The sequence below is a fragment of the Indicator indicator genome, chromosome 17, assembly GCF_027791375.1.
Source record: "Indicator indicator isolate 239-I01 chromosome 17, UM_Iind_1.1, whole genome shotgun sequence".
NCBI classification, from domain to species: domain Eukaryota; kingdom Metazoa; phylum Chordata; class Aves; order Piciformes; family Indicatoridae; genus Indicator; species Indicator indicator.
Window position 1 is genome coordinate 4415209 of NC_072026.1, and position 16738 is coordinate 4431946.

The 16738-nt window shown below is 54.5% G+C and overlaps 1 protein-coding gene across 1 annotated transcript in view; it reads left to right on the forward strand.

Annotated features, from left to right (window-relative positions):
• Window positions 1–15202, forward strand: part of EFNB1 (ephrin B1) — a 54042-nt gene extending 38840 nt beyond the window's left edge. Inside the window, exons 3-5 of the mRNA XM_054388638.1 lie at window positions 12644–12736; window positions 13721–13849; window positions 14783–15202. Coding sequence (XP_054244613.1) covers window positions 12644–12736; window positions 13721–13849; window positions 14783–15171 — 611 coding nt within the window. The 3' untranslated portion in view covers window positions 15172–15202. The remainder of the gene's footprint in view (window positions 1–12643; window positions 12737–13720; window positions 13850–14782) is intronic.
• The last annotated feature ends 1536 nt before the right edge of the window (window positions 15203–16738 follow it).

The following is a 16738-nucleotide window of genomic DNA, read 5'->3' on the forward strand; positions in this document are numbered from 1 at the left end:
AGGTACAAAGCAATGGGCAGGCAGGAAAGGTCAGAGGGGACTCCAGGGTGGCTTGTACTTGCAGACTTGTGTGTAGATGCAAGTCCTGCTACCATTCCCTGGGTGTCCAAGCAAGGTTTGGATCATCCTCACCATCCTCCTCAAGGCAAAAGGTGCTTCTGGCTCATTAGCAGATGTGTGATTGCTCCTCCCTTTGTCCCTGCCAAGCTGGTAGAGGAGCTGCTGGCTTGTGAATGGCTGAAATGGGAGGGAAGATGTGTGGGTGCTCAAAAATAATCCATCCAATTGGCTTTTTGGGCTAGCAGGATGAAAAGGCTACAGGGAGGTGAAAGCTGAAGAGTGTTTTGTGAAGGTGCTGGCCTGGAGGTGTGGTGAGGGTTCTCCTTCATGCTTGCTGGTCATCTACCCCAGGTCTGAGAGCCTGATGCTACCAAAATTTCTCCTCAGTCTTGTTTTTTACCAGTTTGCAATGATTTTGCTCTGCTTCCCTGTTCTACTCAAGGAGCCTTTCCTCCCATCCCGGTGTCTGCACTCCTGGGGTGCTCGTGAGCAGCTCCGACCCTCCCCAGCGTATCCAGCTGTGCCGGTTCGGCTCTCTCCACCTCCCCTCCTAATTCACTCCAGCTCCTAATTGCGTTTGCCGCTCCTCTTTGAACCTGCTCCAGTTTTGCTATCTCTGGTAATGAGGTGCCTAGATAGAGAGACATTAATCCTCATGTCCTGGCAGCAGGACGGTGTGAGGAGGAGCTCCTGGCGTGGTTTCTCGCCGTGCAGGAGCTCTGAATGGGGCCCAGTGGTGCCGCCATGAGCTGGCAGGGAGGTCTCCTGGGTGCCACATTCTTCAGCCTGGTGCTTGCTCCATCCCTGCCTGTGGTGGCGTGATGGTCCCCCCAGCCCTTTCTGTGTTTGGTGGGGTATGGGAGAGCACAGACCCCCAAGTGTGAGTCCCTCCTCAGCCTTTTGGTGCTCTCCAGGCACATGGGATGGACAGTGCTTTTGGCCACCTCTGCTGTGGGTTGGGATCTTTTGCTCCATTCCTCTGCCAAATCCCTGGGCATGGCTGCAGTGTCAAAATCTCCAAATCTCAGCATGGTGGTGGGGGTTGAAAGTGAAATTTGGAGATCTTCCAGTCCAACCCCTTCTGCTAAAGCAGGTTGCCCAGGATCACAATTTCCAGGCAGGTTACGAATCTCTCCAGAGGAGACTCCACAACCTCCCTGGGCAGCCTGCCTTAGGGCTCCAGTACCCTCTCAGCAAAAATGTTCTAGTTCACATTCAGATGGAACCTCCTGGCTTCCAGTTTGTACCTGTTGTCCCTTGTCCAGTCACTGGACACCACTGAAAGGAATCTGGCCCTATCCTCTTGTTCCCTGCCCTTCAGACATTGATCAGCATTGATCAGATCTCCTCTCAGGCTGCTCTTCTCCAGGCTGAACAGCCCCAGGGCTCTCAGCCTCTCCTCCTCTCAGAGATGCTCCAGGTCCCTCAGCATTTTTTTAGTCTCCACTGGACTCTATCTAGTAGTTCCCTCTTTGTCTCTCTTGAACTGGGGAGCCTAGAACAGGACCCAGTACTCTCTACGTGGCCTCAGTCAGGTGGAAGGTGTCCCACCTCTCCTGTGAGTGTCTTTAAGGCAACAAGACCTCACTTGATGAAGATGCTGAAGTAAAAACAAGGCCCTGGTAGATGTTTGCCCCACAAACCTGATGTGTTTGCTGTTTACTGTTGGTCTTCAAGCCCTTCATCCATTCTTGATGTAAGTGTTTGGAATCCAATCCAACGCCTTTGGCAGCAGGAGTCAGGGAGCCCTGATCTATTACCCTGAGTGTTTCTTTAAAGCCCTTGTCTTGCATTTCTGTTTTTAGATGCAATTAGACTTAACCTGGCAGGAATTAGTTGTCATGAACCATTTCTGCCTCTGCCACGTGGGCCTTATCCTGGGCTCTTCCATATCAGCGTTTTTCTATAGCCTGAGCTTCGGCATGGAGAAGGAGGTCACCTGCATGCTGCCAACTGCCAGAATCCTCCTTCCTCCTCTTTTTTTTCTGGGCCATGTTGCCATACTTGCTTTGCTGGCTGTGCTTCTGAAACAGCTGCTGTTGGTTTGGGAAGCCTTCAGCCCATGGCAGCCTGTGTGAGAGCTGCTGTGGAACCAGGCAAGTTCCTTTTTCTGCAGCCCTTGGTAGTTAATCATTTCCTCCTTGGTTCCTTCTGCCCATCTCTGATGGGTGCTGTGCCGTGAGGTGAGGGGGGGACGGGTGCAGCCCCCCCCAGGGCAGTTTGTCACCCTGCCAGCTCTTTGCTGGCTTTCTTTGCTGACTGCATTTGAATGTGGCCACTTTCATGTGCTCCTCATCTTCCGGCCCACAGCTTGTTTGGTGCAGATGAGTTGAAAGGAAAAGTGTCGTTTGATGCTGCAATGGGAGCTGTGAACTTCTGCTGATAAAAACCTCAATTAAGTGCCTTCCTCATTCTTCACCCAAATGGGCTGCTGTGTGCTCATCCTCATCCCCACCACCTTACAACATACCTGTGGCGCTGTGGAAGGCCTGGGTGAAGCGAAGCCAATCTGCTGGCACAACCATCTGGGTTTGGGGACTGGCTTTGCTGCTCATCTGATACCCTGGGAGCTGGTGGTGTTTGGGGGGGAGGAATGAGACCCTCTCCCCACAGGAGATGCTGCGTGGGAGCTGCCAGGCTCGTACCGGAGACAAGCAGGGCTCTAACGGTGTCCTGCTCCCAACTTCAAAGCCCGAGTGCTGGACGTGTCAGACCCAAATAATGGCCCTTAGACAACACTTGGTTCCTTGTCTTGGAGGCTTGGCTGAAGACCGTGACCACCGTAAATGCGATTTTGTTGAGCCCTGTCCCTTAAGCCTCTGCCTCTTTTCTCTTCTCCTCCTCCCTCCTGACCTTTTCGGCTCAGCGCTGTCCCCGGACAGCCCCTGGCAGCTGATCTCATAGCTCAGGCCTTTCACGGCCCTAATAGGGATGAAAAGCCCTATCAGAAAGGGCCAGTGTCCCACACCCAGCCAGGAGGTAAATACCCAGCACTTTGATCTGCTCCTGGGCTGGGAGAGGGGGGCCCTGCCTGCAACAAAGACCCCCAGCCAGAGGTGCTGCTGCCTGCTTAACTCTCTGGCTGCTGGGCAGCCTGGACCCTGCTTGCACCCATCTCTTGCCCAGCCAAGGTCTCTCAGAAGCTGGGCACCAGGTTGTGTGTGCCCAACTGTCTGAAAAGACAATGTAGAGAGGTAGGTGCTGGTCTCTTCTCACAGGTAATGAGTGATAGAACAAGAGGGAATAGCTTCAAGCTGCACCAGGGGAGGTTTAGGCTGGACATATGGAATTTTTTTTTCACTGCAGCAGTGGTCAAGCATTGGAACAGGCTGCCCAGGGAGGTGGTGGAGTCACCATCCCTGGAGGTGTTTAAAGGTCATTTAAATGTGGTACTTAGCAATATGGTTTAGTGGTGAATTTGGGAGAGTAGGGTTAATGGCTGGACCTGATGATCTCAAGGGTCTTTTCCAACCTGAATGATTCTGTGATTCTCTGGTATCGAGCTTCCTGCATCTGAGGACAAAGCACTTCTAAGGTCACCTCCTGAACATAGCCCATTAGGAGAAAATAAGATGTGTTTACCTCAGTGCTCCTGAAAACTGAGATGGCCTGCAGAGGTGGTGTGACATGCAGCCTGGGTGATAGCAGCAAGGTGACATCCAGCTGACACCCTGCATCCCCTGCCTGGTCCTGCTCTGCACCCCTTGGCACTGCCAGATCAGTGTGACTCCACCTGCACCCCCCAAAAGCTGTTCCCTGTGCAGCTGTGCCTATGCCTCTGCCCCCATCCTCTTTCTCCTTCAGTGCACCCTGAGCTCCTGTCCCTCCTTTCTTCTTGGCTCCCCACACTCTTCCCAGGCAGATGTGCACAGGAATCCACCTCTGTGGTCCCTGGTAACGCTGATTTTAATCTGATCTGCCTGCAGCTCAGCACCCAGGCAAAGATGGCATAGCAAAGATGGCATCTGACCCTGCAGCTGTAGTCTCAGTGTGAGGAGGAGCTGGCATTGACCTCCCCAGCGAGCACCATCCCTCTCCATCCCATCCATGCCCCATTTCTCAGTCAGTCACGGGTGTTTTGCTACCTAACCAAGGAGATTTGCACCCTGTTAAGATGCAGGAAGCACTTTTCCTTCTCTCCTGCTCCCAGCTGGGCCTACAAAGGGCTCTGGCAGAGCTTCAGGTGGAGAATTATGTGGCACTTTCCTCCTGACCTACAACCAGCTGCCTGCAGAGGCTGTGCAAATCACCTTCCTTTTCCACCAGTGCTCTCAGGTTGTTTTGGAAGGGGGTGGATAGACCTGAAGACCAAGGCTTTGTTTAGTGTCGTGGTCCACTTGAGCTCCCTGGCACAGGATGGGGATGTTGGCAGAGTTTGTCTACGTGGACAATCTCAGCAGCATCAGTACTAAAGAGCTTGTGAACAAGTAACCAGGCAGTGGTCTTTGTGACCAAGAAATGTTCTGTGGCCTTGCTGAGGTTACTTGTGATGTAGCTGTGGTTCTTAATTAGATGCTAATTAGGGTTGGTTATAATTTCTCCATCAGCAAGTTGCTTTAATGGGAAAATAGGTTTTCACTTGGGCATTACTTGTGTTCAAGTATCATTTGCCATGGCCTGATGTTCTCCCTTCACCCCAGGGGAAGCACCTTAGACCTTCCCACAGCAGTGGTGCTGTGGCCCACAAAGATGAGTATGGGGGTGAGGATGAGTGTGGGTGTGTGGCGTCCTCCTTTCTTCTTGGCAGTGCTGGCTTAATGGCTGGACTCAATGATCTTAAAGGTCTCTTCCAACCAAAATGGTTCTGTGGTTCTATAGCCTGAACCTGGTTGGTGCTGCTGGATCTGCCCTTTGTGAGTGGAGCTTGTGAAGGATGGGACTAGTTCAGCGTTCTGAGGGGGCTGGCTTGAAGGAGATGACTTCATCCCAGCCAAACCCAGCACTGGCATTTTCATTCCTATGTCCAGAAGCACATCTGAACCTGGTGGCTTTCACCTTGTGGTGTGTGAAGAAGCATAGCTGGGATGTCTGGGTTCTCTAAGGCCTGTGGAGAGCGGTTTGTCCTCTGTGGTCGCCTTGGCTGTCCCTTGCTTGCCATGTGTGTGGTGAAGATGGAGGGGAAGCCCTAGGTTCTGTCTTGACTGGTGGAAGCAGACCAGAACATCACACCAGGCTCTGCCTTTGGTGGTGAAAATTAGCACACCACCACAAAAGGGTTATTATAACAAATTCAACCTGAATCAGCTCCATTAGGGCATCTCCTCAGGCCTTTCTTGGAGACCCAGCAGCTCTTGGCAATACTTGCATGCTCCCTCTTGGTGGAAGGGCTTGGTCTGAGGTTGTGACAAGGAGGGTTGTGGAGGTTTGTATCTAAAATCTATTTCTTGAGCCAGGTAATTCTAGGGCTGTGTGTGTGGTACTGGTGGGCATTAGCACCTCCATCCCCACCAGCCATACTTGGGTTCTCCAGGGCTTCCTAGGAGAACGTAACGCTTTGGAGAGAGCTGAAATCCATGGCAAACACCTCAGCCATGAAGAGAAGCTTTGTGCTGGCCAGCAGTGGGGTTTGCTGCATGCCGTGTGGCTGTACACTGGTGCATGGGCCAGTGTGACACTGTGTGTGGGACTGGGATGGGAGTGTACTGCTGGAGCAGCCTCCCACTGCTCTGGAGGGTTGATGCCATCAGCAGAACCAGAGCCACAGGCTGGAGGGAGCTGTGGAAGCAAACTGTGCACCCACAGCTGAAGCTGTGAAGGGTGGGAGGCTTTGTGCCTATGCTGGAGGAGTGTAACCCATGGGGTTGTTGAGCCTGGAGAAGAGAAGGCTCCAGGGAGACCACCTGCTGACCTTTCATAGAATCTCAGAATCAAGAATCATAGAATCAAGAATCATAGAATCAAGAACGTTGGAAGAGACCTCAAAGATCATCGAGTCCAACCTGTCACCCTAAACCTCATGACTATCTAACCCATGTCACCAAGTGCCACGTCCAATCCCCTCTTGAACACCTCCAGGGATGGGGACTCCACCACCTCCCTGGGCAGCACATTCCAATGGCCAACCACTCTCTCTGGGAAGAACTTTCTCCTCACCTCCAGCCTAAACCTCCCCTGGCACAGCTTGAGACTGTGTCCTCTTGTTCTGGTGCTGGTTGCCTGGGAGAAGAGACCAACCCCATCCTGGCTACAACCTCCCTTCAGGTAGTTGTAGACAGCAATGAGGTCACCCCTGAGCCTCCTCTTCTCCAGGCTAAACAGTCCCAGCTCCTTCAGCCTCTCCTCATAGGGCTTGTGCTTAAAGCAGCCTGTAAGAAAGATGGGGGTGGACTTTTTAGCAGGGCCTGTTGTGACAGGACAAGGAGTGATGGCTTTAAACTAAAAGAGAGGGATTTAGACTTGAGACAAGGAAGACTTTTTTTACACAAAGGCTGGTGAGACCCTGTCCCAGGTTGCCCAGAGTGGTGGTAGGTGCCTCATCCTTGGAAACACTCCAAGCCAGTTTGTTTGGGGCTCTGTGCAACCTGATCTACGCAAAGCTGTTCCTGCTGACTGCAGGGGGGTTGGACTAGATGACCTTTAAAGGTCCCTTCCCACTCAAGCCATTCTGTGAGCCTTGGCACTCCATCACCCAGTGCTTGCTGGTGTGGGTCCTGCTGCTGCTTCTTCAGCAGCCTGCAGTGGTCAGCCCTTGGCAGGGGGGGAAGGAACTTGCTGGGGCCCCTCTTCACTCCTTGCAGAGAAGAGGACATGGGCTCCATGGTCCTATAGTGGTGGTTCCCTGACCCCAGGAGCTGCTGTGCTGCAGGCAGAGGGAACCTGGCCCTGATTGCTAAGTCATGAGGAGGGTTCTCCATTCCATACTTTAAGGCCCAGCACTGGCAGTCCTGGGATAAGCTCCTGTCCATCTTTTTTTTCTGAGCTACTTGTGTTTGTGGGACCCCAAGGGGCAAAGAGAACAATGGAGATAAACAGATTTGGGTCTTAGGGTGTGTTGGAAGCTCGGTAGGGTAGAGCAGGAAGGTCATGGTGGTTGTCCCCATCTTTGAGGATCTCCACTTGTTTCCCACCCCGTGGCAAGAGGCATTGCTGTGCATGGAGCAGAGCTGCTTCCTACCAAAAGAAGGTTTTTTGGCTAATGAGGAATAGGTGATGGTGGCAGCTGCCAGGCTAGGGATGAGTGTTCATGGCAATCATCTCCTGGTGCCTACTGAAGACAGTGGAGAGAATGGACCTGAAGCTGACCTACTGTCAGTCTTGCACTCCCAGTATAGGTGTAGGTGACAGAGATATCCCAGCTGGCATTGATCCTGGCCAGCTGCAGGGACCAGTGAGCTGGGAAGGAGGCAGCTCTTGAATCTTGGGGCACCCTCGGGGTTGGGGTACTGGGGAGAGCAGAGCTCCTTGGCTCTTCCCTTCCCATAGCAGACTGGGAATGCTGGAGCAGCTCTTGAGCTGCCAGGAGGCTGTGTGAAACCCTAGCCCTGCACGTTCAGGGCCGGGCCGGGGCTGGCTCACAGACGTGTTTCTGGGGCTGCAGGGCCCCTTCCCGGTGCAGCTGCCTCTGGGCTGGATAGAGGCTGCTGGCAGGGTGACAGCCAGGGGCTCAGCTCCCCCCGTTCTGCCCTTGCCCTCGTGCTGGCAGCCGACCCAACCAACGTGCTAGAGCCGATGGAAAGGGTTTGGGGGTGATGTGTGTGTGGGGGGGGTGTGAAGCGAGCTCAGCCTCCCTTCAGTGGGGCCCAGCGAGGAAATAATGATGGGGATACCATGAGCGTGCCCCTGCCACCTCCCAGCTCAGCAGGAGAGGAGGAGGAGGAAAGGGGACTGCAGCCAAGCCCTGCTCTGTGGGCAGCCCCAGGGTGCTGGTGTGCAGTGGAGCATGTGGGTGCCTCTGCTCAGTGACCTGGAAGTGGCTCTGCAGGTCCCTTGGGGTGCCAAGCCCTGGGTCCTCTGTGGTGCCAACCTTGGCTGGAATGGGGGGAGGAAGGAGCCCAGTGCCTGGGGCTGGGCACCAGTGCAGCACCTCTGCTGATGCAACAACACCCACACCTCTGAGGGTGAATGAAACAACTCTGGAGGAGAGGGAAAGTGGCATGAGCTCAGTTTGGGTTTTAAATAGAGCCTGATTGTGGATTCGCCCAAGAGTCTGCTGACACAGGGTCTGAGAACACTGAAGATGGGTGAGGCACATTTTCAGAGCTACCCATAGGGTACCTGTGCCAAGAGGGTTTTCAGCCTGGGTTGGGTGTCCAGGCCGAGCTGTGGGATGATCTGGAGCTGTTCTGACCCATCTGCCCCTCAGCAGGGTCAGTTGGTGCCTTCCCACCACCCCAACCCCTGGCAGTGGGGGCCTGTGGGACACCTCAAGCTGCCTGATGGAAACGTGAATGTTGGACAGGTCTGGGGGCGAGGGGGGCTCTGGGGCGAGCCACGTCCAGGCAGCGGCTGGCTGGGGCTGGAGCAGGGCTGTGCTGTGCAGATGGAAGAGTAATTAAGGATAATAAAAGGAAAGAGACTTGGATTCGTTACAGTCTCAGCACATTAATTGTGCTTTGGGGCCCAAATCATAACGGAGTCCAGCTAGAGGGAGTCCAGAAGAGAAACCAAACGTCTCACTCTGTCCAAAGCTGACCATTTAAGAGACCCTTGCCTTCATCTACTGCCAGGTATTACTTCCAGAGCCTCCCATCTGCCAAAAACCAAGTTCTCCTCTGGAATATTTTTAGGGGAAGGAGGAAAAGCCAGGGTGACACTCCTGATGGGAAGGCAGAATGTGATGCGAGAGGACAGCCCACAGCCCTGCCTGTTGCTGGAGGTGGAAGTAATGGGGGTCGTTGGGGCTCTCAGAGGCATCCGTCCCAATTTGGTGTGTGTCACAGCACTGGGATTTGGTATTTCATTGGTCTCGTGTCTGAGCACTAGGGAGAGTCATGCCAGCAAGCAGAGGTCCAGCCTGTGTGTCCATGCAGGCTGAGCATCTCCTCTAAATTGACAAGCAATTACATGGTTAATGGTATCAGTGGTAAAATCCTCATCACTCAGCAGCCCCAGGCTTAATGCTTCATTAAGGCAAAGGCATCTAATGGCTCTCAGGCTGGGAGCTGCCTTTTCTTCAAGCCCCATCAGAATTCATCTGTCCAGGGCCTGCTTTTGCTCTTCCTCTCCTACAGACTGAACTGTGGGTCCCTCCAAAGTGGAAGAGGGGCAAGAAAAATGCTCCCAAGCTGCGTTGCTGGAGCTGACTGGATCAAGCCTTGCTTTTGTGATGGAGCTGCACATGGCAAGTGAGGCATGTGGAGATGACAACCATGGTTCCAGACCTGCTGTTTCCAGTTCCTTGGATATCTTCAACTCCCTCCCTGTCTTCGTTGTTTAGAGCTTGACCACCTGCCCCTGGGCTCAGGGCCTCTTCTTGCCTATCCTTGCCTGTGGATTTAACCTGTTTCTCTCCTGCATTTGTTGACACTGGATTTCATCTGCCAGTGAGGATCCTTGGTGCCTCTCCCAGCAACTATCTCAGATGCTTTGGACTTCCATCTCGCTGCTTGCCAGGTCTCTGCTGGAGCAGGGCTGCATCCTCTGGCCCACTGGTGAATCTTCCACCATGACAGCAAGAAACAGGGCAGAAGGATCAGCTCTCCACCTCTTGAGTGCTGTGGTGAGAGCCTACAGTGCCACCATCACAGCTGTGGCTCAGTGGGGACCTCCTGGCCACTTCCAGACCTGCTGCACAGGAGTGTCAGCCTGCCCTGTGTGTTGATTTAAACCCCACTAGAAGCTGCATTCATCTCTTTTATCCCTGTGGATGGGATTTTGAGTTCTGACAGCCTGGCCAGCTGGGTGGAGCATCTCCCTTTCCTTTGCTGTGGCCTGTTTTGGATCCGTACGGAGCGTGGCAGCGTGTGTCCTTGTTTCAAGAGGCTCCACTGGAGACCATTGCCATGGGTTTGTTTTCTTTTCAAGCAGTTTACCCTTTTAGCTGCCCCTTTTTTTATGTTCCCTCAAGTAGCTGCTTAATTTTTTTTTTTTTTTTGGTCCATGTGGTTTCTTTTCAAAGCTGCTTCCTCCTCTCATCATTATGATGATCTGAACAAGAGGAGGCTCCTTGAACAAAGCCCTGTGTGGGGCCAAGGATGTTCAGCCACGTCCCCTCGTCCATCCCTCTGACTCCAGCTGCTCTTCTCTGTCATTTTTGGACTCTTTTTACGTTTTTTTGTGTCCAAATGCGACGTTTCCAAGGTTGTTTTAAAGGAAGTGTTGTCTCCTGTTGCTGCTGCATGCTCCACTTTTGAGGAATCTCCTGGTTCTCTGTGCCTGAGCCATACTTCATAGATAATTTTGGTGTAATTAGATTATTTCTTTGTAAACAAGACCTTCTGAGGTCTCAGAGGGTTGTGTTTACAGACTGCTCTGTTTTCCTCTACCCCACTCTGTTGTAAAGTCAGTGAAGCCTATTCCAGATGGAGCAACCCATAGCATAGTGCTGGGAAATCTCTTCATGGAGCTCTGTTGTGAAGTCAGGGAAGCCTATTCCAGATGGAGCAACCCACAGCATGGTGCTGGGAAGCTGGGACTCTCTTCACGGAGATGCTTCAGGGCTGTGAGCTGGGATGTTCCATTTTATTTCATCCCCAAACCAGTGCCTCTGGCCCAGGAGAGCTGGGCTGGGAAGCCGGGAATCTCTTCATGGAGCAGCTTCAGGGCTGTGAGCTGGGATGTTTCATTTTATTTCATCCCCAAACCAATGTCTCTGGCCCAGGAGAGCTGAGTTGTGATGCCTTCTGCTGGAGCTAGCTCCCTGAGATGATTTTTATGGGGAGTTTGAGCTCGGGCCCCTCCGGCTGGCACTGGGAGCAGCTTGTTCAGGCTGCAGGGGAGGTGTTTCTCCGCTTTCCCAGGCGTTTGGGTCGGGATTTGTGCTGACAGCGTTGCTGTCAAGGTGCCCATCCCAGCTGTGTGGATGCTGGGAGCTACTGGGAGCTGCTGGCAGGCGAACGCCGCTGCAGGACAGGCGATAACTCAGCGCTCAGCTCAGCAGCCCTCAGCAGTGAAAACGTTTGCTGGGCTTTCACACCACAGCCTCCACTGCACAGAGGTCTTTGGACAGAGCTGGTGGACTCAGAGTCTGCATCCCAGTGGGATCCAGGCTTGCTTTCCAGCAGAGCCCCGCATTGAGTCTGTGTCAAACCACCCAAAAGTCCTACTGCAGGAAAAGGGCTGCACAAAGACCTTTCTCTGTAACCCAGACTCCTCCTGTCCCCTCCTCACTGACACCTGAGAGGCTGGGCTGGATTCAGCCACTTGCCCTCCTCACATCCAAAGCTTTTTGGGAGGAAGACAGGAATTGGTCTGCTCAGGCAACCTGAAACCCCAAGGCAGAGTTTTGGTGTTGAGGCTCAGGGAAGGTGTTGGCTGCACTGTGCTGGCCAAATCCTGTTTTACTTCCTTGCCTCATCTCTGGAAGATTATCCCCTATCCAAGTAGCTCCTTGATTCATCACCTTTCCTGAGCCCCACTTGAGTTGTCTCCGTGCTCCTCCTAGGTTTTGTGGCTTCCCTGGGTGAATGAATCCTCATGCCTGGATTTAGTGGAGTACTAGAATGATTTGTGTTTGCTGAGATGGATGAAGGTGCTGGCTCAAGACTCTGGTCACTGAGGAGAGCCAGAGCCACCAGCCCATCACCATCTCAGCACAGCATCCGCAGGCACTCGCTGCTGCCACTGCCCAGAGGCCTTTTGGGCTCAAAACCAGCTTTTGGAGGCTGTGTAGCAGGAATCTGCTATTTGGGTGCTTAACCCTGTAATCCTCTAGCTTGGCTTTTCTTCTTCTCACGCCCTGAGCTTTCCCTGCTGTGGCCAAGAGCTGGTGGATACGTGGGTGGAGGGGTTCCTGCATGGTGACAGCGGGAGACGTGCAGCTCCCTGTGATCCCATGGGAGTGAAAGGCTTCCAAATCCACGCTGGCTGAAGCAGAAAGTTAATGTGAATTTAACTGACTTCTGCCCTGCAATTAAAGCCACTCAACCCCATTGGGGCTCTGAGTTTACATTCTTTACTGAGGCACAGGGTGTAATTATAGATGTATAATTTAAACTGTGCATATGCATGTGCTCCTATTATGCACTGAGGAGCAAAGGAAATTATCCAGGAATTAAAGGGGGAGGAGGAGGGTGCCAGAGTGGAGAATGGCTCCTTGTGTGGATGTGGCAGCGGGGGGAAGCTGGAAGGATCACATCCTCATCCTGCAAATGGCTTTAGAAGATGTAGAAAGTGAGAACTCTGAGCAGAAAGTGAGAGCTCGGGGTTTTAAACACTTGTGGTGTGCTCCAGACTGGGGCTTGAAGAAGTGGTTGTAGTGTGGGGAGTCAGGAGCAAGCCTCAGTTTTGGGAGGTGCTGAGCTTCTGCCAGGTCCCTTGTGGTACCCAGAGATAGTGAGGACCTGCTGGCAGTGCCTGGGGACAGCAACAATCTGCCCAAGGAGAGCCTGGGACCTGCCCAGTGGTGCCTTTGGATATCTGGACTCATAGTGCCAGTCCAGGTCTCAGGAGCCCTGTGCCTAATGCTTCCTGTCTTCTCTTGCAGCCACTTCCAATGGGACTCTGGATGGTCTGGAGAACCGGGAAGGAGGGGTCTGCCAGACACGCTCCATGAAGATCGTCATGAAAGTGGGGCAGGGTGAGTTCTTCTGAGCCCTGGTCTCTCCCATTGCTGAAATGCCTTTGCCCAGCAAAAGGCCCTGAACCAGGGGCCCTGTCCTGCTGTGGTGGGCAGGAATCTGGGTTCTGGGAAACAGAGGCCAGCCTAGGTGGTTCTGGGAGCCCAGGAGACCTTCTGAGTCAGTTTAGTTCAGCAGAATTTCATTTTTAGGACCTTTTGTGCTTTCATCCCTTTTTTTGTTTGCCAAGCCTCGCACATGTGTGGTGCACTGGGATTAAAATGGGGTGATTGTTCTGCATTGCTGCGTGGTCCCTGTCCCAGTGGGAAGCCAGCTCCATGTGGGACTCATTGGTGGAGGGGCTTTGGCACAGCTGGTGCCCCTGTGACTCACTAGGCACTTGAGGAGGACTTCAAGCTGGGCAGCCCTTGGTGCTTGGGCTCAGTGTGGTCTCGGTGACAATGCCACCATGCTGTGGGGACAGCACAGGCTGATGGTGACAGTGGGCAGCAAGCGTGTTGCTGATGGTGGTGCTCCAGAGCCCCAGTATTGCACTGGGCTCGTTTCAGCCCCTGACTTGGATGTGCAGCTCCTGATGGCTGCTTTTCATTAGTGTGGGAAAACTTTGGGGCCAATATTTATAATAAACAGGAGAAGTGGTGCTGCAGCCTTGGCAGGCCCCTTCCTTTCCCTTCCCTTCCCTTCCCTTCCCTTCCCTTCCCTTCCCTTCCCTTCCCTTCCCTTCCCTTCCCTTCCCTTCCCTTCCCTTCCCTTCCCTTCCCTTCCCTTCCCTTCCCGTCCCTTCCCTTCCCTTCCCTTCCCTTCCCTTCCCTTCCCTTCCCTTCCCTTCCCTTCCCTTCCCTTCCCTTCCCTTCCCTTCGGGATCTCCCATCACTCCTGGTCCCATGGAGAGGAATTTTAGGGGGAGCTCTTTAGGTGGGAGAAGGAGCTGCTGCCATCCAGGTGATGAGGTTTCTCATCCATCCCTTCCCTGCCCTTCCCAGATCCAAACGCAGTGATCCCAGAGCAGCTGACGACAAGTCGGCCGAGCAAGGAGTCCGACAACACGGTGAAGATCGTCACGCAGAGCCCACGCAGCAAGATCCCTGCGGTGGAGGAGCCTGGCAAGCCCGGTGGGTTTTACTGGGCACACCCCAGGACAGGGACCAGGACTTGGCAGGGAGCTGCTGCCAGCAGAGCACCTCTGAGCCAGACTACTTGAGTGGATCCTGGGAATAGTGGGTGCCCCAATGGCTTTTCCAGAAGTGTTATGCCTGTCTCTGCCACCCTCACTGCTTGCAGCATCTCCTTGCCCCAGCCCTGTGCCTTCTGGCTGGGGCTTGGCGCAGGCAGCCTGGCTGTGGTGCGGAGCAGCTCGGGTTTGTTTTCCCAGCTCTGGTATGTCCTGGCAGGAGCTTTGCAGGGAAGTGCTGTTTCAGCACTCTCCTCCTCCTCCTCGCTGCCCATCTGTTCCTTGCACTACATCTGAGAGGGCTTGGAGGAGGTGAGGTCCTTGAGTTTTTGAGCTGAGCCAGTGTGAAAGCTCTTTGAAGGTGGTTTCCTGAGTTCCTGACCCTGCTGAGAGAAAAGTGAAATCAGATGAAGAAGGGAAGAGTTGCTCCTTTCTTCTCGCCCAGGACACCCAGCCAAGCACTGTCCCCTCAGGGGGCTGTGGCTGCCCTGGCTCCGGGGGTCAGGAGGAGGTGGGGGTCAGTAATTGGATATCAAAGGGCTCTAGAGCCTGTGTTCACCAGAGCATCCAGGTTTCTTGTAGAGACCAAAGGCTCCTGAGGTCCAGACTGGCCATTACCCAGACATGAGCAATGTTGAGAAATGGAAAGGGGGCCTAGGGCTCCTGCCTGCCCTGCCCAGTGCCTGCAGACTGGGATTTGTGGGTCTAACTGGGGTGGGAGGATGTTTCTTGGAGGTGAGGGGGCTGCTCCCTATTGCAGACAGCACAGGAGGAAGCTGTTGTGCTGAGTTTGGGGGTTAGAAGCGCTCTGATGATGCGATCCATGCAGAGATGGAGCGCAGGCTGCTGACACCCCTCTCCCCTCACCTTCCAGGCCCCGTCAACCAGGACGGCCAGGAGACCCAAGGTCCCAGCGACGGCTTCTTGAGCTCCAAGGTGGCCGTTTTCGCCGCCATTGGCGCGGGCTGCGTCATCTTCATCCTCATCATCATCTTCCTCGTCATCCTCCTGATCAAGATCCGCAAGCGGCACCGGAAGCACACGCAGCAGCGAGCTGCAGCCTTGTCCCTCAGCACCTTGGCCAGCCCGAAATGCAGTGGGAACGCGGGCTCGGAGCCCAGCGACATCATCATCCCCTTACGGACTACAGAGAACAACTACTGCCCGCACTACGAGAAGGTGAGCGGGGACTACGGGCACCCCGTCTACATCGTCCAGGAGATGCCTCCCCAGAGCCCAGCCAACATTTACTACAAGGTGTGAGGAGCAGCCTGGGCGAAGCCGCTGATGCAGGAGCACGGGAGAGCCTGAGCGTGGCGGCGGGGGGCGGGGGCGGCCGCCCCACCCCGGCTCTGGCGCCGGGCGGGAGGAAGCGAAACGAACCCCAGAGCCCCCCCGACACGGCGGCCGCGGCGCGGGGAGCGCCGGGGTGCGGCGGCGCGGAGCACGGACGGCTCCGCTCCCACGCCGGCTTCTCCTCCCCTTTGTATTTAGTTTTGTAGTTCTCAGCTTTTGTAATCCCGAGACTCGAGGGCGAGCCTTCAGCCTCCTCCTCCTCTTCTTCTCCAGACTGCGGCCGGCCGTGCCTTTTTTTAACCGCGCTCGCTCGCTCGGACACCACTGGCAAACCCGGAGACTCCGCTTCCCTTCCCCCTTTTCCTTTTGGGGATCTCCCCACATCCTTCCTGCGAGAAGTGCCCCTGCGCCCGGTGCCGTGTCGGCCCCCCCTCAGCTCCCCGAGCCCAGAGCCTTGGGCTGAGGAGTTGGGAGGAGGAGGAGGATGCTTTGCCTAGGTGCCAAGATGCAGACGACTGTGCAGGGAGGAAGCTGGCAACCCCGATTTACTACTACTACTATTATTATTATTATAATTATTTTAATTTTTTTTTTGGTAACATTTTTATTTTGGTGAATTCCAGGCAGGATTCCTGCCTGCCGGCCCGCTCTGGGCACATGCCGTTGCCTCCTTCCATCTCGCTGTCCCCACTGGGGGCACACCTCCCTCCCCCCCAACACTGCTCCCACTGCTGCCCTCTTCAACTTTTCGTAGCTGTTGACTCTTGTTTTAGTCTCTTTATAAAAAGAAAAGAAAGAAAGAAAAAAGAAAAACATCATTAGCCCTAGACCATGTCTTGAGCGTTCAGTGCACAAGAGCCCAGCTGCTCCTCAGGCCCCCAGCCTCAGCCCAGCAGCTCTCCCTCACCCTGCTGCCAAGAAAAGCCTTTGCTGGGGGTTTCCGTGGGGCTGGAAGTGAAACGGGGCATGGGGGGCAGTGGGAAGGCACAGAGAGCTGCAGACCCCAGTCCTGTCCCTCAGCCAGGTGGTTATCCTTGGAAAGGAAAACTGGAAAACAAACTGGCAGCTTGCGCTGAGGGGAGCTGGGGGTGCCAAGAAGGAGCTGGAGGCACCAGGAGGGAACTGGGGTTCCCAGGAAGGAGGTGGACAGTGCTTGTTTCAGCCTCCAAGGGAGTATCTCTGGAGCTGCCTCTAGCACTGGGCTTGGCTTGGTTGGAGTGGAGCTGAGGGCTCCTGGTATTCCTCTGTGGGCCCTGCCTTTGGGGACTGGCCCCCAGCAGTGCCTGGCCCCTACCTGGCTGTGCTCCTGGGATCACAGAGCCATGCCACCTCCTCGAAAGTCCTGCAGCCTGGGCTTGCCTATTCCTGCCCCAAACTGGAAGGGTTTGAGCCTTGGACTCTTCTGATGGTATCATTCTCAGCTTCCTCATCCTAGGAGGATTCACCAGCACCGCGGCTGGTGCCAGCGAGCCCAGTGGTGCCAATGGCAGTGTCCTTGGGCTGTCCCAGCCCAGGGGCTAGTGGCCACCTCCTC